At 35.9% G+C, this 24,833-nt stretch overlaps 1 protein-coding gene across 17 annotated transcripts in view; it reads left to right on the top strand.

Moving 5' to 3' along the window:
* LOC127063316 (syntaxin-binding protein 5) overlaps positions 1-24,833 on the top strand; it is a 49,799-nt gene that overhangs the window by 5,663 nt on the left and 19,303 nt on the right. For 4 of the 17 annotated variants that reach the window (XM_050992910.1, XM_050992919.1, XM_050992915.1 and 1 more), the window contains exons 2-13: positions 6,107-6,204; positions 9,521-9,703; positions 9,905-10,039; positions 12,881-12,944; positions 16,211-16,415; positions 16,672-16,747; positions 16,848-17,002; positions 17,190-17,481; positions 17,569-17,812; positions 17,945-18,204; positions 18,526-18,715; positions 20,101-20,133. In XM_050992910.1, coding sequence (XP_050848867.1) covers positions 6,107-6,204; positions 9,521-9,703; positions 9,905-10,039; positions 12,881-12,944; positions 16,211-16,415; positions 16,672-16,747; positions 16,848-17,002; positions 17,190-17,481; positions 17,569-17,812; positions 17,945-18,204; positions 18,526-18,715; positions 20,101-20,133 — 1,935 coding nt within the window. Of the gene's footprint in view, positions 1-6,106; positions 6,218-9,520; positions 9,704-9,904; positions 10,040-12,880; positions 12,945-16,210; positions 16,416-16,671; positions 16,748-16,847; positions 17,003-17,189; positions 17,482-17,568; positions 17,813-17,944; positions 18,205-18,525; positions 18,716-20,100; positions 20,134-22,598; positions 22,944-23,375; positions 23,870-24,833 lie in introns of those variants that run through there. The other 13 variants (XM_050992911.1, XM_050992922.1, XM_050992920.1 and 10 more) reach the window with 8 other exon arrangements.

Genomic DNA, 24,833 nt, shown 5'->3' with positions numbered 1-24,833 from the left:
GCTCGCTGGATCAGAGTTTCGATTCGACGGAACAAACGTCGGAATTAATTGTATCAGGTAGCACGAATTATAACGATGGTATAGGTAATATCGAGTTTCGTAGCGAATACTTTCGAAATAATATCAATGTCATCAAAATAGTTTCGAGCGTGAATCCGTTTGTTATATGCTTCCAATTTATGAGTCATTTTCGACGGTGAGGTCAAACGTATTTCGAATCTAGCCGGTGATCACGGCAGAAGCATTTTTCGCATTTTTTTCGCATTTCCTCCGTTCAGATGGAACATTTAAGCGTTTTCCGGTAAAGGTTCGATTATTCGTTACTGGAGCGATCATGAAGATGATGGATGAAAAAAAGAATTGCACAGTATAGACTGTGAATAGTTCAACTAGCGAAACAAAGAGCTAATTATAAATGAAAAAACTCGGATGCTTTGCTCGTAGTAGTTAATCGTATCTTTGTCGTATCTTTGTAAACGTTAACGCGGTCGTGGCGCACTTTATCCGCAATGAAATTACGTCGTGGAAAATTCGCTTTAGAGGCCTGACATTGATGTTACAAATTAAGCAAAATAATGAAAATCTTGGGACAGAAATAAGGGCAAAGATGAATTTAAACGGAATTAAACTAGTTCTATGTGCGGCTCGGTCGCGTAAGAAATTTTTCAATGAAGAAATTGAATTTTAATGATTAGAAGTTATCGGTATTTTAATTGTTAACTTTATTTATGATTATCGCACGAATTTTTTATTATTTTAATCCTTGTGCAAATAGACATCTATCGACATCTTGTGTATCTCTATCTATAGACACTCTGCTTGAAGTTTTATTAATTTTTCAAATAAGAAATTGTATAAAAATAAGAAATCGAAAGCGTGTCATGGACCAATAAATGACTTAGACTGCGCATATTTATAGGTGGTCGGTCTGTCTCTAGCCGGAGTGCTTTCGGAAAGTATGTTAACAATAGAGAAAACGCTGATTATTGATCCAATGCAGAGCTGTGAACATATTCAATATGAACTTTGAAATCCTGGAGCTTAAATAACTTCTCCGAGTTTGTTTGACACACTTCCGAATAAATTTCGAATCGTTTGCATAAATTAATGTTTTTCTAAGCATATTTTTGATATTACAAAAAAAAGAAAAAGAAAAAATGAAAAAGAAAAAAGATAAAAGAGTCTCATCTCGATAGAGTCTCATCGGGATCTGATTAAAATTCGGGATTCATTAAAATTTTTGTTGGAAATGATTGAAGTTTAACCTTTGATTATTATCACGTTTGAAAGTAAGCGTTTTCAGGATTCTGATATTTCTACCTAAATTCTTCAAATTGTCTGTCGGAATATAAACAGGGCATATTGCAGCTAAAATGCTTTGAATATTATGTAAATTCCTTAAACGTGACGAAAATAAGTTCATACGATTTCACTATAACGATTCTCCTATTCAGTGAAACGGCAAGAAACTTTTTTAAAATACTTTCATCTTCCCATTTCAATACTTTTTCATTGTAATCAGATTGAGGAGTCTTTGAAACTTCATTAAAAATTAACAAAAGAGAAAAAGAAAAATAAAGAAAGATATTGCATTGAGTGCTTTCGTGGGTCATGATGAATTAAGTAGAATACTGTTCCGTTGTAAGACCAATTGAAGAGTCAAAGAAGAATATTCTGACCTCCCCGAAGGACGTTTCTTCTCTACGAGCATATCTATGTGTTTGTATATGTTATGCTTTGATTCGTTAAAAGGACAGTCACGTCGAAACGTTCATACGTTACGGTGAGGCGAGACAATTTGGATTGTCTGATTTTGATATAACCAATTTACATAAATGTACGAAAACAATGAAATACAAAGTAAGTAGATATTTAAGGTAAATAATTTGTATTCGTTAACCATGCAGATATATCTTTATCTACTAAACGTATACGTTATGTAGACCGACGATACGCTAAACGATTTATAAAACAACTTTTTACGTAAAATATAGGCGAAGCTCATTTACGAATAAGTGTCGGGAAAATAAATAAAAGATAAACGTTAATGTAAACGATATTATTAGATAATGATGTTATAAAAAAGAATAATGTATGCAACCTTTTAGAAAATCATGAAAGGAGCTACGTGAGTAACAAACGTGTTGCTCGTTCGTTTACAAAACAGAAAAATAAAGGAACAAAGAACCATCCAATTTTAATCTTTTAATGTTCGTTAATCCGCTCGACGTGTAGTATGCTTCTCATTCTTTAATCACAGAGAATAATGCCGTAACTGTTGTATACAGAACCGAACTTGGCAGAATTCCATTTCGATGTTGCAAACGACGCGTAAAACTGCAGTACTTTTTGGTGAAACAATGGCTTTAACCCCTTACAAGCGTACTCGTGCGTTCATTCTCATTTCGACGAAACTATTCTCGATCGAGTGCCGGCAAGACAATTTTCAACGAAAAGAATTTCACTCAACAAAATTACCCGAAACGAACCTCCGCTACGCCGCATCGCATCGTGAGCGTAAATTCAACGATCGATCCTTGAATGTTTTTCAAGTTTTTTCATTTATGCTTTTCGAAATTTCATAAACATCGTTATCGAAATTTGGTCGTGATCGATATAGAATTACATTATCGTTCGATTATACATGTATCATTGCTATGAATAGTTTTACGCATATCAACATAAAAGCGATAAATTTTCCATTCGCAAGTGAATACGCGAAAAGGCCTTATACAAGTTTTTCGATAAATCGTTTCGATAAATTTCATACGAATCGAGCGAGTACAAATACTTTTTTTTTTCGTTCTCATTTATATTTAAAAATCGATCGTAAATTAATTTCTGTATGAACGACGTACGAAAAAAACGAATTCCTTTCTTTTTTTGTCCTTAATTCCGATAAACGAGGGAGTTTAAAAATTGGCATGGAACAGATAATTAATGGGAAACGTTCTGTATGTCCCGTGTGATTTTCGTAACTCGTATTCATTTACGAAATGTCGAACAACGATTCCCAACGAAATGTCCAATCGTGTCGTAGCAATCCTGTGAGCTACTTTTACTATCTATATAATAGTGCGGCAGAACCTCAGCTATCTGAACTAATTGAAGCACGTGCGATCGGAATAATCGATTTTGTTTGATTGAACCAATAGACGCTCGTTACGATGTATACCGTAACGTAGTCGTCGAACAGTTTCTTACTTTTTTCGCAAGATTGAACAGACGATCGTTTGCTCTATTTCGGTGACCCTGAGTCTCTTTACTATCTTTTCTCACAAACGAGATGCATCAGACATAATCCTCCAAACCTATCGAACCAAAAGCTGATTTTTCTTTTCTTACTTCATCTTTCTCTTCTGAATATAAGATAAATACTTATGTTTGTTTAATGACTCTTCTTTATCTTTCATGAAAGACAACGAAAGAGCAAGGAGAAGAAACATAAATAAATTGAGAGAAGCTAAGAGGGTTGTTCGGATTTAGGGATAAGTCAAAAAGTTTACGAACATGGTTTGTACCGTGATATATGTGTGCGTGTGTCTATATATATATATATATATATATATATATATATATATATGGAGGGAGGAAGGGGAGAGAGTGAAAGAGAGGAACAGAGAGAGAGAGAGAGAGAGAGAGAGCAATGGCGCTGTTTTATTGGAGTCCACGAAGATGTAGAAGTAGTAGAAGGCGAAGTTTTCGCGTACTTTGGTAGGAAATTGGTACCAGAACTGAGGTCTAACCATCGAGAAAAAGAACGCACGGAAATATCGGAAATTGACCAGAGACCAGCACAACCACTGGGTGAATTTAAATCGGACATATATAGGAAAATGACGTAGTGGAGACATGTAGTATTCGTAAGTTTAGTATCGTTGTATTTTAACCTATTTCTCTCTCTCTCTCTCTCTTTCTTTCTTTTTTTCTTTTACGCTGAAATAGAACGTGGGTAGTTTTGTACGGCTATGCCGCCGCGTTGCTGCACCAAAATCGATTTCGGCGTACATCCGTTTCGAGCAACGTGATTTAACCTGAACCAGTGCTCTAGCCCCTTTTTCTTTTCGTCTATTTAGTAACGAGGCCTATCTATTCGTCGTATTCGTAAAAAAAAGAAACGAATGAGTACAGTTACTGTAATGATAATTAGTTTTAGATTCTTTCCAATGAATGCGTTTGTTGAAATCGTTGTCCGATTTATTTCGGAAAATGTCATGTACGTCCTAACAATGCTATCCAAATTAAATGTAACGTTAAGTCAAATTTATATTCTTTTTTTTTTTTGTCCAAACTATACATTATACATTAATGCATTCCACATTGATTTAATAACGTGTTATTCGCGCAATTCGATGCATTCCGAGCACATACGCGTTCCGGAATTCTAGGTTACATCGAATTAAAATTACCTTTGAAATTTATATTTTTAGAAAACGTAGTCTAAGGTAGATACGTGATTCGATTTTCATTTTGAAAAATTTTTAGGAAGGATGCTACATTACCTAGCTTTTCATATTTAGAAGTTAGCTTTCGTACATCACATTCGAATCGATACGATGAAATCAAGCGTCTGCTACAAGGAACCTGGTCTCTCTCTTTCTCTCTCTTTCTATCCCTTTCATACTTGGGAGAGTATGCATATGCATATATTTCCTCACTCACATGCGTTAGACACGAGCAATATTGAGATTTTGATAGTAACATTCGATATTAATAGCGGCCATGTTATCGTCTATATACCAAAATATTGGAAACGCCGATAGAGAGCAGAGAAAACACGGTGGATCGCAAGTAATGAAACGCCGTACATTCGAGCGTTATGATATGGAAATACATAACGGAACAACATCGTGAAGTTTTAAATAAAATGTAAAGCGTCAAGCACGTTCTGTAGATCAGAAATATAAAATACTATAAAATACTATAGTTAACGATCGAAGAAGGAAAACTTAAGGTCTTCTTTATGCGTCTATATTTCGTATAGACGTTTCTACGATATTTTCGTTATTTTAATACCTTGACAAATATCAGACAGATATTTTTGCGTCTTTCACGCTATATATAAGCGTTTGATGTGTCGCGTAGGTTGGATTTAAAATGTATAGAATACTATTGATCTATTCAAATTTATTTGAACGTGCGAAAAGGGGAATTATGAAGAAAAATGTAATAAATATATTTCTCTAAAGAAACTAGACTTTTTCAAGTATTACGAAATTACTTATTATTTATATAAAAATACGGACATATTAAGCCTGCGATTGACGTCGGTCGTTTCGATGATGAAACTCGACGCAATCTGCATTGTAATAATGTCATCGAAATAAAATAATTTTCCTCTGTGAAACGAGTATTGTAAATGAGTACAATTTATCCGTAATTATCAAGATCATTATCATCATCATTATTATCGAATCACGATAAAGGATGCAGAGAGAGGGGAGGAGAGAGAGAGAGAGAGAGAGAGAGAGAGAGAGAGAGAGAGAGAGAAGAGCATATAGCAAGTGCTTATGTTAAACGCATTTCTCTCTCTCTCTCTCTCATCGACTCTCTCTTTCTCTCTCTTCGTCTCTTTGCCTCTTACTCTATATATAGTTGTCTTTAGAATGTGGTTGCATCAAAGAACGAAGACAACCACGTTGCTCCGTGTCGGAACTAAACTTATTGATTCAGTGTTCGAGTTCGTGCGCGCGCTTAAAAGTGTAAATGTGTATGTTTTGCACACGATCGTAAGAGTTAGATAGGTACGTGTCCGAGGAGGATGAGTAAGAGAGGATGAGGTGGAGAAAGAGGTGGAAGATACACGCGGCGTGGTAGGCATCGTCGACGACACCGTCCACAAAGGTATAGAATTAATGGCAACCAGTTGACGCAGAACGAGACAAGGATATACGACGATGATAGCTCGCTGGAACAATGCTGCCCTTCATTCTGGATCCATTTCCCTCTCTCCCACTCTCTCTCTCTCTCTCTCACACACACACACACACACACACTCTTTCTTTCTCCCACGTACACCCTGCGAACCCTTTGTTGAAATGAATGGCCTTCCAGCCGGCTAAAACGGAAAAGATGCTATGAAACAAATGCCTCTTATATGTTGCAGACATTCAGACATGGCTTTCCACATCAACCGACAGCCGTTGCTTTCGACCCAGTTCAAAGGCTCCTTGCCATTGGTACTAAATCAGGATCCCTCAGGATGTATCCTTTAACGGTATCGTTAACTTAACATCGTCCCATCGTTCGACTTTTTCGGAAGATAGAGAGCTATCTTATTTAACATTGATTGATACTTTTTACAAGTCTCGTTATTGGCCACATATAATCGACGATCGTTACGGGTTAATTCGCGACATCCTTCTTAAACGTCTCTTCTCAATTTGTCTTTCTAATTTTACTTCTACTTCTTTTTTCTTTTATACGTTTCTTTTCTTTTTCTTCTTCTTTTTTTTTTGTAATCCCGATCTCGAACGCGAGGAGTTGTAATTAAGTCTTTATTATAAGTCATTTATCTATGTATTATCCAGATACCCGTAAGTCTTGCGTATTCGATGAAACATTTTGCGTCGTTTACGTCTTCCTTTATTAGAAAGTAGAGTTAGAAATGAGGTGAATATAATTTCAGAATTGAAGATAGCTCGACTAATGATCGCCCCTCCGTTTTGTAGTTAAACTTAAAATGGTGCTTGGCATGCGACGATACGTGCTGCTCTTGTTTATGATAAAAAGTGGGTCGTGTTTGTGATTTATTTAAGGGATAGCAAACGATCGTAACTGTTTCTTATTGATCGCTAAGAGAGAGAAAAAAAGAGAGGCCCACGGAGAGAGGGAGAGAGAAAGAGTTTTTAACGGTTGTTCCCTCTTTTATCTAAGCCTCTTCGTCACGTCTGATCCAAATATGAACTAAAAAAGAAAAGGAGCCAAATATCTCAGATAAACCGGCTCGTTCGAGCTCGTTGATACGTTAAGCCAAATCCGAGCTTTTCTCCAAGGAGAAAAGGTGACTACGAGTGCTAAAGCGTAAATTTTCAGGACGACGACGAAGACGACGACAACGACGGGGACTGATGTTGTTCCTAGTTTGAATTTCCGACGATTTTTCAACCGACGTATATACATTTTCTTTGAAATATCCTTTAAAACTTTCCTAGGGAAATTCATTCGCCTCTATAAAAGGAATTACCAGTTTGGAATTTAATGTAGTTGTTATTACGAAGGCTTTACTTTGAAATTGAATATCTCGAAAGAGCTTACTAATTATTATCTAACAACTGCGAGCATTACGCTAATTACAGCATAATTATCGTGCGATACCCTAACGATAATGAGGACTCCGCGTACGCGCCCGCGCGTATGAAGGTTAGAATAAATATATCTCTCGGGCGGAAGCGCACTTATAGCCGTGTTTGTGTATCCGGTGATACGTATTACATATTTCCATGAATTATTTGAATTATACGTTCAAATAATCATTTTGATTATTATTTGAACATGTTTCATTCCGTTACACTTTTGTGAACGAATAGTAGTTAATTAAAAGTACCTTTAAAATTTTTCCAAATTTTCCTCGACACGTATGTACTTCGTTTAATATTCTCCTTTTTTTCTTTTTTCTTTTTTCTTTCTTTCTCTTTTTTTTTTTTTTTTTAAATTGTCCCTCGTTAATGAGTATCTCGAAATTGAAACTTGCTGGATATGTTAACGAATCTTTTATGCTGCAAGGTTAATGCAGCATTCATCGACCGTGCGTTTTCTCGGCGTCTTCCATGCGACTGCTTTTACTGACCTATCTCGTCCAACGTGGTCAACATACGGGTGACGATAACGATGCGGTGTAAGCTTGGTAACTCTTATGATATGGCAATTATTATTAACTGGTTTTCGCAAAAGGAAGGAATAGTGGACCTCTCGACCGTATACATGCATCGTGTTTATTACCTCCGAGTTAATATACTTTGCTCCCTTTGAGATACTCTCGCTGTTTGAAATTGTGTTTCGACGACAACGATCAATAAAACGATCAATAAAGAAGGATCGATAACTTTCCTCAACTCAATTTTTCAACTTGTCTCTTAGGATCTCTTTAATTTTCATTTTATTCTTGGAATTATAAAAACGGATTATCGAATTTGCATAATGCCGTTCGGGTCATTTGAACTTCCGCATCTTACGTCCATTAGGCGTTATTTTTAAGATGAGTGTAGCAACCTCGTCTTTGCTTTGTACAGCGCGAGAACATCGTTTGAACGTAAGTAATGTAACATGATGCTCGAGCACCGTTTTTCCCCTCGTAATAACGGCACGATTTATTCGCAAAGACAATCCGGATTACGTTAAAAAAATTCAACCTCTTTTATCTCTGTCTTTCGTTCGTTGTAACTGAAAGAGTCGTAATATAAAAGGGCTCGAGTTTTTAAATTTGAAGTTTATTTAAAAAGAAATGGAAACGACAAACGCGAAAGACGAAACGAATGGATACGATCGACAAGAAAAGGTGTTCTTACTTTTCGCCTAAAACGTTATATCGGAAAGCGGTTGTAGCAGTGCTGACCCGATTTCGACTGTTGAATTTAATGAATATGCAGAAAAAATAAAAAAGAGAAAAACCTGGTCTTCTGGCACGTATGCGGTATCTATGTATGCACACACATACATATATGCATATACTATCAAATATGTTGTACATAACCATTAGGATTTTTTTTTCTTCTTTACGTAGCGTAAAACACCGAGTAAGGTCGTATCCGATGGACTAGGTTGCTCCATCCTATCCCTTTCTCCATTCTACTAATTCTCTACTCAGCACCGATGCTTGACGCGGACATATAGTGGACAATTGCGGTTACCGTGGCCGTCGGGCTCTATTTATCAGATATGTAGTATGTATGTACGAGGTTAGGCTTTCCTCCAAAGGTGCTATTATCACGACCATCGAGATAGTTAGCTCTAGCTAGCCTATCCTAATTCGAACTCACGCTCGATACGAAGAATAGAATTTTTTTCCACCGTGTTTCCTTCTTTTTATCGACGGTTATCGCATGTTCTTATCAGAAGGAGTATAAACTTCAAGAAGCGAGGTCGAGTTTCGGAGGAAAGTTTTTTTCGACTTATTGTTTAAGGAGAAGAAGAGAAAAAAAGTAGGGATAGAAAAGAAGAGAAAAAAAAAGAAAAGAAAAGAACAGAGCTTCCCACGCGGACGGATACTTTCGAACTCGCAAATACCACAAAATTCTAAACGCTCGCGAACTTGGAATAGTTGAGAATTTCTTCCCCTTGTATAGGTATATCTATAATTATTACATATTTTACGTGGAATGTATCGTATTCTTGATAATACGGTGTTCCTTCGAATATTCGAGCGAAAATTAAAGGAGATATCAAAAGACGTAGGTAGTACAATGGAGAAGCTTTCTGGGATTCAGGTCAAAATACGTTATCAAAGTTAGAGTTAAGCGAAGTAGATAGACTTAGGTAGGTATTTGATATTTTCCTGAAAGATTGTATCACGCAATCTCAGTCTGGGCAGACCAGGCGTAGACGTTCACGTAAAGCACGAAGGATGTACGGCAGTGATGCAGTTGCAGTTTTTGATCAACGAAGGTGCTCTTATTTCTGCGACTACCGACGACACTCTTCATCTGTGGAACTTTCGTCAGAAGATACCGCAGGTAGTGCAGAGTCTGAAGTTTCAGCGAGACAGGTCAGTTCTCTTCTTCTTTATTTTTTTTTTCTTATTCATCTTTTTCGCCTCTTCTGTATTTAATTTTTGTAATCTTGTATTTATCATCGAATGCTTATATTTAGCGTGAGAAATCAAGCTGGTCGGATGTCATCAAATGACATCGGACATTTCGTGATAATCCAATTCTTCGAAATTCTCTATTATCTGTCTCCCAAACAGGATAACCTGCATTCATCTGCCGCTTCAGAGCAAATGGCTTTACGTCGGTACCGAACGTGGCAATATTCACGTACTCCACATCGAAACGTTCGTTCTATCCGGATACGTAATTAATTGGAACAAGGCTATCGAAGTGTAAGTATTGAAAATTATTGCGACCGTATGACGCGTTAAACTGATCGTATACACAGTTGCGACCGCCGCAAATTAGACCTATTTCTCCACAGACAGCACACAAAATTATCACCTATTTCCAATCCTTTTTCCAACTACGTTCCGTAATCGATGATACTGATGTCATTTTACGCGATTGCGCGCACAGAATCTGTTTTATTGTCTGCGAAGTTTAACGCGAGAGAGAGAGAGAGAGAGAGAGAGAGAGAGAGAGAGAGAGAGAGAGAGAGAGAGAGAGAGTGAAAGTAATAAAAAGTAGAATAAAGAGAAAGAGAGTACGACGGCCGGACTCGATTAATTTCGGCTATTTTTCTTCCTTGATGTTAGGTAAGTACAAAAAACGGACAAACTATTCGCTGGGACGAATATCCAAGTTTCATCGAAATTTTCTCATTTTCTTGGGAACGTGTGACGAATGACGGAGGACCCAGTAATACGATTTAAGCGACACGAGTTATATATTATAGGCGAATACGTATTACAGGCGAATACATTTTTTCGTAACCTTTTTATGGCAATATGGCGTATTATAACTTTCACAATATAAAAGCTAACTTGTTGTAAATGAGATATCGAACGTAGTAAATCGTGCAACAAGCACGTATTAATTACGTAGTTTTGGCTCACATGTTTTGGCTCGAACGTGCGAGAGTGCGCGTTATGAAGGAGATGATATCATGTGCCATGGTGATAGATTGTCTCCGGATATCTAACCAGTGGCATAGTGCCATCAGTGGGCAGGTGCTATTCGTTACATCTTATGTAATAATATTTATGCTCGGTTCTTCCTTTTTAGGTACGACTGTCGGAAATGTTTTATTCGATCTAAATCAAGTGAAATTTTGTCGGACTTCTTCTTCGTTCTATAATCCTAATAATTTTTATGCATTATCATTCTGTATAATCGTTGCAATTGTTTTTCTTTTATGAACATATTTGCAGACATGACCGTCATTATACGTATTACGTTTAAAAGCCGGAGAAAAATCAACAAACATTTTGATATCGTTTGTATGTATCATCGTGCATTATATCAGTTTGAAATTGTGATTAATATCAATATATGTGGTATAAAAATTTTCTGTAAAATTTCATCTGATGTGAACATTTTATTTTACGTAAAGTGAAATATTAAAACATTTACATTTATACTTTGCAAGTAGTCTTGGCAATCTATAAAAGTTATATACAATGTTTACGTAACCTTTTTCACGTCGGTTTTTTGTACGTAATATTTTTGAAACTTTGTTAGAATTCATTCGGTAATGTCTTTATAAATTAAAAATATATATTTACGTTTTACAGTAGTAAATTTTCGATAGAATAAGTTAGGTCGTTTCATCAATTTTTTTAACGTTAGAATATTTATGCAAACATGGGCTTACAGAATCGGCTAATTTATTAATTTTTAACATTAAGATATTTTATGTAATTAGTCTCAAGTTCAAAATGTTTCTGCATTTTTTCTTGCCGTTGTAGAGATAAAGTGCTTGTAAAATTTTTGATTTATTTCAGTCAATTCGTTGCTATAGTGCAAATAAGTTTATACGAACAGACTTATTTAGAAAACGTCATGGTACGAACAGAATTTCAAATGGAATCGAAAAATTACATTTCTATCCAAAACTATGACAAGCGAATATTTTTCGGGATGGTGATTGTATAACACTCCCTACGGTCGTGCCTAAAAAGAAAAGAAGGTTTAGAGAGAAGGAAAGAAAGAGAAAGAAAGAGTGAGAGTAAGATTACAGAGTGCTCTCCGTATCGAGGAATATAGGTATGTCGCATAACGATGGTGTTGTGCAGCTCTCAATACTACAAAAAAAAAAAAAAAAAAGAAAGGGGGAAAGAAAAAGAAAAAGAAAAAGAAAAAAAAGATAAAGAAGAAACAAAAAAGAAAAAAAGAAAAGAAAAAAGAAAAGTGAAAAGAAAAGAAAAGAGAAGTAGAGAAAATAATACAAAAGAAAGGCGTTATCCTTAATACGAACCCCGATTTTCCGTTCGCCATTTCGTGTTATATGAATATGTATGCGAAGGGAAGAGAAACGTAAAGGGCCTGTATTCAGAACGTGTTCTTTAGAGCTATTAGAGAGCCCTTTTGTTTTTCAAGATTCTCGATGGCAGGTACGTACCTCTACGAATCGGCTCTTTAACCTCCGAAAAGCAAAAGGGCGTTATTATCGCCAAACAATGCGTTTTGAATACGGGCCATTGAGTTTAGTCCGCCCAATATTTTAGATGGAGCAAATGACGGATACTAACTGGAACTTGAATGCGCCCGTTTGTATATGCGAGTGTGGACGGTAATGATTTTGTGACCCCTTTTATCCTGCTTTAAAATGATTTAAACGAGAAGATAGTATCGACCATATCGACTTCAATCTCCTTACACGGGTTATAGACGGTTTAAAAGCGGAGAGAGACTAGTATGGCGATCGGATAGTCCATAAATTTTTTAACGTCGTCCAGCTCAATGATTACTCGTTGCCTCTCCTGATATCGTTGTGTTTTCTTTTTGTGTTATGCCCGCAGGTGCATTAGATGAACGTCTTGACGTGTGATAAGAAACTAGACGAGAGAGTACAAATTTATAAAGGCAGAAGCATGTAATAGATCATTCCTTTTTTTTTTTTCTTTCTTCCACTAACACGAAAAAGAACGAATTAATATATATACCTTTACTTTATGGGGGAAAAAAAATTACTCCTCCTTCAAAAAAGAAAAAAAAACAAACAAACAAACAAAAAAAAAAACAAGGCAAGAATAATGTTATACACATGTATGTATATATATATTTTTCAGATCTAGAAAGACCCATCCTGGTGCTGTAGTACACTTGAGTGATATTCCTTTAGATTTGAGCAAGGTACGCGCGCTTTTGAGTACGTTTCTTTTGCATTATTTATCCATCCTTACCATAATATTTTTCACTAATACTTGCAAAAAAAAAAAGAAATTGTATTTTATATGAAAAAATGTACAGAACGCAGTACTCATTCTTGGATCATAAATACGTGGGCGAAACACTTTCAATATCTCCCATATTTCAACGCTACTCCTCGAGGTAAACGTTGAAATTGCGTGGTAATCGTCGAGCGTCCGCATAGCTTTGCATATCGGGAAAAGTGAGATTTATACGTACTTTTTGAGAAAGTAAACTTTGACTTAAGTGATTCCGTATTTTAACATCGCGGAAAATGTAGAATGAATGTAATGAAAACGGTGCGTTATTATTCATACCATTTGAGATCACTCGATAAGAATGCAAGAAAAATCTCTATCATCATTCTCTGACGTAACTTTCGAATGAACGATTACACAGAGGAAGTAAATTCTAGAGGAGCAATATTCTCTTGTTTCGGTAAATATTCCTTTTCGTAATATCGAGTTCTGAGTGTGATCTTTTCATTACGATATTTAAATAATTTTACGTATTTATGATCGAAGACCAATCACCGCGATCTATCAAAGTGTTTTATCAAATTTTTTCGAATTTCTCTATTATTGACGAATGTGTCGTATTTAAATCCCATTAAGCGGCAGAAGTGTGTGCTTGCATGTTGTGTGTGTGCATGCGTGCATGCTGTAATTGTTGTATCGATGAACTTTTACTAACCGATGCCTTTTTTTCCCCCTTAAAAGCTGAGTCGCAACGTTTGACGCGGCGCTTCTCGATCCCTCTTAACGTCATTTAAAAGCAATTCAATTGATCTCTCGTAAAAGGCATTGAGCGTGTACCGTAAATGCAGAGTCATCCGAATTTCCAAACCACTTGGAATTGGAGATCGAGAAGGGCTGACGTCTGACCATCATAAATTTGTAACTGATTTTATAATGTCACACTTTATAATATAACCGAACTTACGGATTGCAACTGAATCGAATTTTCACACCTTATCAATTTATCATCGTAGAATATTTCCTTGCAACGACGTAAGTTCTCTGTTGAAAGCCTTGTCGAAATAATTGTGTGTCAAATAATGTGTACGTATGTAAATATTGATAATGTAATGCTACTTGTCATACCTTCGCTTATAATATACAACGAGTACAAAGGTATTTGTAGGCTATCTCAAATTAAATAACTTTTTATAGGTTGAACAAAAAGTTTGGAATTTTTTAATAAAAATGGAGAAATTAGTTTGCTATGTGAAATATACCGAAATATATCGGTAATCAAATTTTCATCGTTGTTTCTTTGTAGGAAGGATAAAAAATAAAAATGAAAACACGACGTTTTAATAATTCTTTGTAAAAGAGCTTTTCTTTAAAACAAAGAATATCTACATGTTTTAGATCTGTTTGTTTTTTATGCATCCTGCAAATATCATCAAACTTGATCAATCTTAGAGTAAGTTATACACGTTTAAAATTTTTTTAATTAGTACCAAAGTATTGAATTTTACGTATATCATTTCAGTATAATAGTTTGAATTTAGATCTTCAAACATGTACAACTTGTTCCAAGATTGACTGAATAATCATATTGGCGAAATACGTATATTCAGTTTTTATTAAAAACACGATGAAAAATTTAAAGAAAATGTATTTTATATTTGTATCGTTGCTATAAGGAAATGATATATATATATATTCTTTTTATACTATAAATATATTTATAAATTATTTATACTCAAATATATTATCATGGCGCACTAATATCTCCATCTCTATTAAAAAATGTTGAGCTTTTTGCTTAATCTATACAAAATTATTCCATTTTAAATAGCCTACGAATATTTATTTTATTCCTTGAATTTTGTCGTTGCTAATTTCAGGCTTTATATTGTCAGCAGGCACGTGTACATGTTAAATGTAAATAAAAAGCGTTCTACAAACAGCGATTATACATGTTCAAAGAAAGTTTACAGATACAAGAGTGTATCGATAATTCCGATGAATCCCTGTAATTTATAATTGAAAAGTCGTTGTGTATTTTGACAAAATGCGTTACACAAGGAACGTGCGATAATAACATTTTAAAGTACAGACAGATTTTATATCCAATTATGATTCTGATAAATAATTGCTCGATACGTGAGTATGCTACAGTTGTTAAGTTTCTATTGATCTACAGCAATTATTAAACTTCAATTACAACCTTGGGTAGATAGAGTTGATTAAGATTATTTTAACGAGTTGATCTATATCGGATTTTTAGAGCAATTTACTACAGCGATCAATTCATGCATTAGATCGAAATCTATTTTATCTATTCTTTAGTTTTATCAGATTGTCTGGAAAGAGTTCGTTTCACTAAAGTCGAATTAAAATAAAATTTTTTGTTCAAGGTTAAAAAACTCGTTGTTTGTAAAAAAAATGTGAAATATTTTTCCAGATAATCCAGTATTTGATTGATATCAATTTTTACTTAGATTTCATTTCAGTTTTGTAATGACACGAATGTATGTTTATGAAGAACCCTTCTCGAGCATCAGTAATTAAGTTTCAAAGTACGACGATTTTTGTATAATAAATCAATCGAAGTAGTCATGGATGATCCAAGCCTTTTACGTATCTGACATCGAATTTCTATGATTTATTTAGAGATTAGCTCGAGAACGTCACTGTAAAAAGCCTCCATATCAGACCAGTAGGTCGTAGAAATTGAGCTCTTGTTTGTTACTAACACTATGGGCCACGATCGTATACGTGGAGCTTGATAATTCGTAAGAACTATTATCTTACATCGATCATTATCGTATCTTTTCGGTAAGAACGTCGCAAAACTTACAATTAGTATGGTTCACAGTAGTCATTGTTAAACAGTATATGTAATATTCTTCTTCTTCTTCTTATTGTTATTATTATCATATTATCATCATCATCATTATTATGGTTGCTATCATTATTACGATTAATATCAATTACAGAGTAATCTTTTGCGGAGAGCTCATGGGATATGATCATACGCATTTTCACTCATCACAGTTTTCATACGCGCTCTCATTATGTGTATGCAGAATGCATTTTGTTGCGAGATACTTTCAGACTATCGTGATATAACATTTTAATCGCAAGAATAGTATGTATCATTAAAAATTCGTCATGCGTCTTTTATCGGGCAAGAACACCATTTTGCCGCTGTATGCTTCGTACATGCCATCGCAGTTTGGAACTTTTTGTTTTCAGATTCTGATCGGATATGAAAGCGGACAGATCGTCTTTTGGGATTTGAAAACGAAGAGCGCGGATTACAGATGTCACAGCGACGAACCCTTGAAATCAATAACATGGCATCACGAAGGCAAACAATTTATGTCTAGTCACAGCGATGGTTCGCTATTGACTTGGACGGTGCGTCAATTAAAGCCAACAAATGTCACGCATCCACACGGTGAGAGTCAATATCCTCTCTTCGATTCTCTATGCTCATAATTGTGTTATCGGATATGTCAGGCAACACTCCTGCTATATAATATATTCTCGTTTAAATTCTCTCTTACGTTTCTACCTTTATATGTATATATATATACATATATATATATGTATGTATGTATGTATGTATTTATGTATGTATGTATGTATGTACATCTCGTTATATTACGTTGTCGAATCGTCGAGTCTAGCAAAAAGTTTTTTTTCTTCCTTAGCGAAAGCTACCAAAGACGGAGAGCCGGAACCATGTAAATCTATACAAAAAGTGGAATGGAAACTGTCAAGATCCGGGTTCGTCTAATTCTTTTTCAATTTCGCTTTTTTTTCGTAGAGTTTTCATATGAATCCTGGAAAGGTTTTATTTTGAAACATGTAATTTATTTTGCTGCAGAGAAGCGTACGTCATATTTTCCGGTGGACTAGCGTACGACACAACTGGAAGGACCCCTAGTATTACAGTGATACACGGAAAAACCACGACGGTCTTAGAGATGGAGCACAATGTCGTAGATTTTATAACGCTTTGCGATAGTCCTTGGACGAGTGGTATGTGATCTATGCTTCATCGAGATTTCTTTTGCCTTTCAACGATTTTATTACATTTTCACGGATGCTTCAAATAATTAGTTACAGCGACCACGATGGTGTATTCTATGATACAACATTAATTCTATTTCCAAGACGACAATATATATTTCGACTTTGCAAATGAAAGTTGCCGATTCTTTCACAGATTTCCAGGATCCTTACGCTGTTGTGGTTTTACTACAGAACGATCTTGTGATCATCGATTTGTTAACTCCTGGATTTCCATGTTTTGAAAATCCATATCCAATGGACATACACGAATCACCAGTGACTTGTTGTGCGTATTTCGCCGATTGCCCGTCAGATTTGGTACCTGCTTTTTATTCGGTTGGATCTAAATCGCAAAAGAAAACTGGATTCAGCGAAAAAGAGTGGCCGGTCTCTGGTGGAGAATGGAGTTCTAGTTCGAGCAGTTACAATGAAATTATTCTTACAGGGTGAGTAGTGATGAATATTTGACGTGAGAGATTATTGTCGTCGGCTTTGGATTCGAGTGTTGTTATAATTAATGCGATTATAAACAGGCATGCGGATGGTAGTATAAAATTTTGGGACGCCTCTGCCGGTACGTTACAAGTTCTTTACAAATTAAAGACGGCAAAGCTTTTTGAAAAGAGTAGAGTCCGAAGCGTGGATTCGGAGGAAGATCCATTGGCGATACAGCTTATTTATCTCTGTCCCGAAAGTCGAAAATTGGCGATCGCTGGTTCGGGGAAATACGTTGTATTATTTAAATTTAAGAAGGCTGAAAGTATGTCGGAAGTAGTCGTGAGTATTTCCTAACGTTATTTATAATATTTTCTGTTAGGATCGAATTATTAGAATAACATTAATATATTTGTAAGATTAAAAAGATATCATGACGTTTCTGAAAGATCAAACTTGGTGTGCACGGTTTAGACATTAGAGATATCATTGAGCCAAAATCCATTGAGAGAAATAGAAACTTCGCCGGATCACGATGCGCCAGCGACGGGCAATGTTCCTTCAGGCGGAGAGTCCAAACACACATCAGAACATAATCATCCATTGAAAGTGAAGACCGGTTTGCAAAAACGAGCGGCTGGTTTTCAAGCAACTTTGATTTGTCTAACGATCGCACCGAGCGGGGAGCAACCTGAAAACATAACAGCCCTCAGTTTAAATTCATCTTATGGATTGTATGTATCCGACAAATTATTTCCATTCTTTTAATCCTTCGTTCATTTAATTATTTCAATAGTTTAACATCTTCTCGATATTTCCTGTTAATATTTTATCATTTTCTTTTCTTTTTTTTAATTTGCTCAAGATCTTTATCGCGAAAGAATTATATATATATATCTCGCGTAACAGTAGAAAAGTATCATCGTACCTTTAATACTTGAACATGTTCTTTTTTTTTTTTTTGGTTTTTTGATATTGCTACAAAATTCAGTTGATCTAAAAAAAAAAGAAAGAAAGAGTGATATCTACGTAAGGCACGAACTGTTGAATTTCAGAATGGCCTATGGAAACGAGACAGGGTTAGTAATAATCGATATCGTGCAGAAAATCTCTTTGATCGTGCTGCACACGACGGACCTTGGCGGAAGCGGTGATCCTTACCAACGAGTTCTGCGAAGTCCCAAGCGGCAAGATGATTCAAAGCGAGAAAACGAAGATAAAGCAAGGAGCCCGAGTGCGGATCAGGTAAAATGTACTTCTTTCTTAAATGTTAGAAAGATATTTATTTTTCGGTTATATTCTCTCCACCGTTTTACCGCCCTATTTTGAAAAACTTCTTGGAAACTTTCAATCCTGGACGTTTTTGCATTTTGTTTGATTTAAGTACCATCGCTGAAATTATTTATCATTGCATGATTGTCGAATTTTCTTATAAGCTAACCATACAGATTTTTATTTTACAAAGAGGATAGTTTAACATTTTATGCGGCATTGAATTTTCTCGATAACAAGTATAGATCGCTTTAATTTTTATACGTACGTCGAGAAAAGATTTCATTTTCTCACGAATTTTTATACGTAGATGGTTTTTATACATTATATGTATAATCGTTGACGCGCGTTTTTTGCTACTCGAATGCTCGTTTACCGAGCATTATCACATATATATATATATATATATATATATATATATATATATATATATATCTCCGTTATTATTATAGCTTGCGTTCTTTTGTAGCCAAAATGAATTTTAGAGGCGTGTGATATGCATGAGCGTAAGAGATTTAAATCTTACCGCCTAAAATTCTCTCGCGTACAATAAGATAGACGTGTTGAATAGATGTCACTTTATTTAGAAATTTTAAATATTGTAGCGATAATGAAAAATGTAAATCTTTTTTTACTCGGTTCTTTTTTCTATTGATTTTTTACTTCATAGAAATACCAAATTTCAAACGAAAATATCAATACGAGTAGCGTAGGTATGCCGCGGGGAAAACATTAATATACCTTGCAGCATAGGGATGGTTCTATCAAAAAAAGAAGTGTCCAAGAAGTTGCGTACCATAATTATTGTAGAAGAACGATGTACGAATAGTACAATTGATTTTCCATTGGAGAAAAGTACGCCCATCGAATTCGTGGAGTTAAATTGAAACTTTAATTGTAGCTTAACTCGTAATAAATTTCGCGACAAAATCAAAAGAAAATATTAAAATATTTGTTATAAATAAAAACTCGATCCAACACGATGATATTTACTAACGTGTATATCAGATCCAATCGAAAATTGCACGAGCGATATTGGTCAAACTTGTCATTTTCCATGCGTCGGTATATCGAAGTCAATAATCATTTGTACTTTTTTTTATCGTTCTTACAATCTCTCACATCATAGCATTGACACGTATTTTGTGGTATGTAAAATTAAATAACACAATACATACCGTTTATGGTAGACAAATGTTGATACAATTACGATAATGATATACTCGCCTCCTTTTCTTTTTTTTTTTTCTTTTTTTCTTTCTTTCTTTCTTTCTTTCTTCTTATCTTCTTGATAAAATAATTTTATAAGAAAAATGTTCTGTGATCGCGCTTATGTACATTATGTATTTAATGTTTAGCTAACTACTATGTGTCTACCCACATTGAAACAAGTAAGGCCAACATTTTTTTAACTAAACGAATTGCTAGACACTTACATATACGCGTCATTAAGTTTTAATATGTGAAAGTTTTTCAGTTCTATCGGACGTAGGTAGTTTAATTGTTAGTGAGTTGTTAAATTTTAATTGTAGTTCGGTCTGTGGTATATTAAGTGATTGGATCGATGTTGGGTATGTAGAAATTAAATTATGCACAGAGGGACAATATGGAGCAACTAAATTTGTGAAAATAAGTATTAGAGAAACGGTATCGCTACGATGTATTACAATAACTTACATTCCGCGATAAAATTCGAAATTCATTCCTGGTTTTCAAATGTACGTTTGATCGAATCTTCTATTGCATGCACGTTTTACGTGAAACGAGATGGTGTGAATATGGCCTGTGATGTAGCTCAGGAACATATGTATCGGACATTTAATCGAAGATAACAAGAATTAGAATACGAAATGAGACGAGATTCGATATGCTCGGGGCAATGCATTGTGTTAAAACTTTAATATATATGTATGTGTATATATATATATATATATATATATATATATATATACGAGATAAAAATTGCATGAACGAAATTATCAGTAATTATATGCACTCTGTAACGATACGTGAAAACGTACATTCACACACACTCACATATATTACACGATTACACGGTGTATCTTATCTGTGAGTTCGATGGGAAGTGCAGGTTATTGCGTCGTTGTAGGTATAAATGAAAGAACCCTAGTAGGGTCGTTTATTTTATCAATTTTCTTCCTGTTTATATGGGCTTTGCCATCGTTTGTTTCTTATATCATATCGACGACTTTAATATTCTTTACGCTTGGACGCTACGAGTTTTTCACACGTATCTATATGTCGTCGATGACAATTACAAGATTATTTATCTCGTTTGTTTTTCCCTTACGAAAGTAAAGTTTCACGTAGTCTAGGAAAAATATTACTTTTCCACTGCATGTAATGCATATCTGCACACATAAAGATTAATTGGTTATTGTAGTTCGTGTAGGTAGATGTTAATTTTTACAAAACTCATTAGTTCATTCAAAATATATTCGTTATTATTTCTTGTTCGTCAATGAAAATGATTAAATTAATTACTTTCATGATACACCTTAAACGCAGATACATAGAACACACGAAATGTATAAATGTTCATCTTAAATCCTTTTTGTGTACTGTCTTGAGTCATGCTTAGTTGATAAATAAAGGGAAAAAATAGACATCCTCTTTGAAATGCGATTATATATCAGAGATGTTTTAAAGTTACTCTCAAGATAGATACTACATGTAATTTCGTTAGATCACTTCTTGGGTATTTTATATCGGGTCGTACGACGACTCCTATATAATCTAATATTTCAAACTATTTAGAAGCTAAATTGAAATTTCTATTCGAGAAACGAAGCTGTATTGCTTTCCGTAATGGGGATACGTATATTCGAAGAACCTAGAATAATTCTTTATCACTACGTCGATGTCTAGTGCTATAGAAAATTTTACGAGCATCTTAAGCAATTATTATAATCAGAAACCTCGTCTCGCAGAATTTATTATTCAAATATTCTTTGCTCATGGTCTTATCTAGATATCGCAAATTCCTTATCGAAACTGGGAAGTGACAAGTGACCACGTTTCTGCAATATTATTTTCATTTAAAAAACGTTAGGCTCGAATTATTGCACTTCTCATAATTTTCTACATTAAATCGTTGAAACATTAGCACATACCGATTAGCGATTACGATTATAATTAAGAATCTTCACTCATTATATTAATTCTGATAGAAGTCCGTAGGAATTTCACGCGGCTTTCAGTGTGTTAAGTGACATGTGTGTGGTGTTTCGAAGACGTAGCAAACGATTATGCTCGAAAACGACAATTTTCTTTTTTTCTCATCAACGGATGTGATTAAAAAGAAAAGAAAGAAAAAAAGATGCATCGAATCGAATTGTGTTATTTCGAATTTTCTTTTTCATTATCGAATAATGTATAAACTGTTATCTCGACAAAACGTGTATTAAAACGGGCACGAAAATGCAGTATGCAATTTAAAACACAATAGTCGTAGGCTTTTTCGATGGAGTGTTGAAAGAGACTAAAGAAAGGGAAATGAAAAATTAATCACAACCGATAGCCGAAAGCGTGATGTGAAAACTATACACGAGAAAGAACATGTTATCGCGTTGGTCAGCGATTATCGCTAGCACACGTCGAGTATAAGGAAGTACCTTGATACGAGCATACCTTTCAATTCTCGGGTCCAAATCGGTGCGGCCTTCTCGTTGAAATCAGCCGGCGAGCGTGTTTAATTTAATGGCAGCGATAAGAGAGCCGCGCTACGTATAATACGATTGGATTGTGCCTGCTTTTAGTCGTAGAACGAATGTTCTGTTTTTTGTACCTAATGAACCGATTGATTGTGCAAAGCCCAACATGTTGAATCCATCAGACTCAGCCGGAAGCGACGAGGGAGAACGAGCCGATATTAACGACGCTGCTACCAGAAACACATCATCATCATCAACAGCAACAACATTCTCAGTGTCAGCGTGCATCGCCACGCGATCCGAGTTGTCCGGTCGGAAGCAATGTTGAAAAATCGAGCGAGGAATCGACGAGCGAGGGCTCGGCGGCCAAGCTCGTCTCTGGAAGTTCAACCGCGTCGAACGGCGAAGACAGCCCGAAGAATCACGGTTGGAAGGGTTTTCGTCTGAAGCGACAGCTCAGCAAGGTCGATCTCAAGATAAAGAATACGTTTGCGTCGTCCTTGGTGTCATCTCAGAATGGGGTACTTGTATGTTCTTTTTAAGATGCGCTTACATACCGGGAAATCGTGTTATCGGACGTATCTTCGTCTCCTTTTCTCCGTTCGATTTTTCTCTTTGATTCTCTCTCTCTCTCTCTCTCTCTTTCTTTTCTATTTTTTCTCCTCTCTGCTTTCTCTCTATCCAATTTCCGAAGCGTCTTCTTCTCAAGGTCGTCGCTGTCAATTATCTTGACCTTCTTCGCGGCACGTGTCAATTCATTCTCGGGATCTTCTAACTAGCTGCCGAAAGGAAGCGGTGCAAAGTGGGCCGCTACTCTATGTCAGACACACACGCGTGTCTTTCTATCCATATACGTACTGATATAGCTACCTACGAGCTGGTGGTCGTTACTACTTTAGGCGAGTTCAGTCGTAACGGGTCGATCGACCGAAAGTTCATACGAGTACCCCATTTTGCAGCAGGTAGGCAGCGAGAGCGCCCCTCAGAAGAGTTCTTCCGTTTTTTATTGCAACGTCAATGAGTCCTCGAGAGTCCTTTCGCCGGTCGAAAGTCTTGAGACTGAGGAGGACGAGTCGGCCTCCTGTGCGAATCCCTTGGCTCGCGAGAGTCCTCAAGCTTCTTGTCCTCATGATACGAAGAACGCAGATGCCGAAACAGAGAGACAAAGCGGAGGAGTTGAACGTAACGAACCCGTGGAAAGAACTCACGCGGCCAACGTTACGAGCACGATGGCCGCGAGACCTTTAGAATTGTCCTTGCATGAGAACGATCGAAAGCCACGATTGAAGAGGATAGTGATGGGGATACAGAGTAAGAGAGAGGGACGTCTACTTTCCGTGCCTAATCTGAAATACCAGAAAACCGATGGATCGACCGTTTGTGACCTAAGATGCGAGGATAACACGGCACCTGTCGCAGACTCCTTCACTGGAAATCTTATAAGAAGATTCAGTAAGTGTTTTAATCTTACAAATAGAGAAGAGTGTTGTGTTGCTCGTGTGGCCTTTTTAGAGATTAACGGTTAATCGTATTAGAGATTACTGCATTGTGATTGAATGTGTTGGCGAACGAGTGTGTGAATGCGTGAGGCTGCGCGTCGTACTAATAACGAGAAAGCCTAATATCTTTCTTAACGAGAAGCACGTGTTTAACTAATTTCTATCAATTAACGCTCACGTGCGATAACAATATGCGCGAATCGTTACTGCTAACACGGTGGCCCCAGCTCCTTGTCTTTCTTTTAACGTACCTACCTTTCGTCGGAGACGAAACGATTTTATTTGGTTTTCTAATGGTCGATCTTTGACGTTAGACGTTGTAAAATTAACGATATCTATTTATTTCTCGGCATGTACTCTCTAAAATAGAAATGTCTCCGGCTAGAGGTTAAATTATTTTCTCTAATCGATTCGGTTTGCATTTGAAATACTATTTTCTCTGATATTAATAAATGGGAGACGAACGATTTTCGAAAAGATAAAAATCGATTCTTGGAATGTTTGATCAGGGTAACGGATACGGTCGTTGGCCATTCGATCGCGAATCTCGAATATGAGTCAATTAAAATTCTTTTAATAATGGGGATACGGGAGAATGAGTATATATAGTTACGAGAACATCATAAGAGTCAAAGTAGATCGACTGCATCGATCGTATGCACCAATGGAACACCATAATTGCACGATGTGCCGCTAGCACGTTCTCTCTAGTTTAAAAGTTTGCCGGTGCATTGGGTTGAAAGGATACGTTCGATTATAAATACGGTGTGTATCTATTCGGTGCGCGTCGTTCAACGTTTTAGACGCACCGAGTATGCGTTTCGAATGAGATAGCATGTTTCACTGGCAATTTTAGTAAGCACTGCTTCGGTAGAGCCATGATATGTATCGTTTAGCAAATAAATCGATTTATAACGA

Source organism: Vespula vulgaris, chromosome 4, assembly GCF_905475345.1.
Source record: "Vespula vulgaris chromosome 4, iyVesVulg1.1, whole genome shotgun sequence".
In the NCBI taxonomy this organism is placed as follows: Eukaryota; Metazoa; Arthropoda; class Insecta; order Hymenoptera; family Vespidae; genus Vespula; species Vespula vulgaris.
The sequence above is the reverse complement of the archived record's forward strand: the minus strand, read 5'-3'. Positions and strand labels throughout refer to the sequence as shown.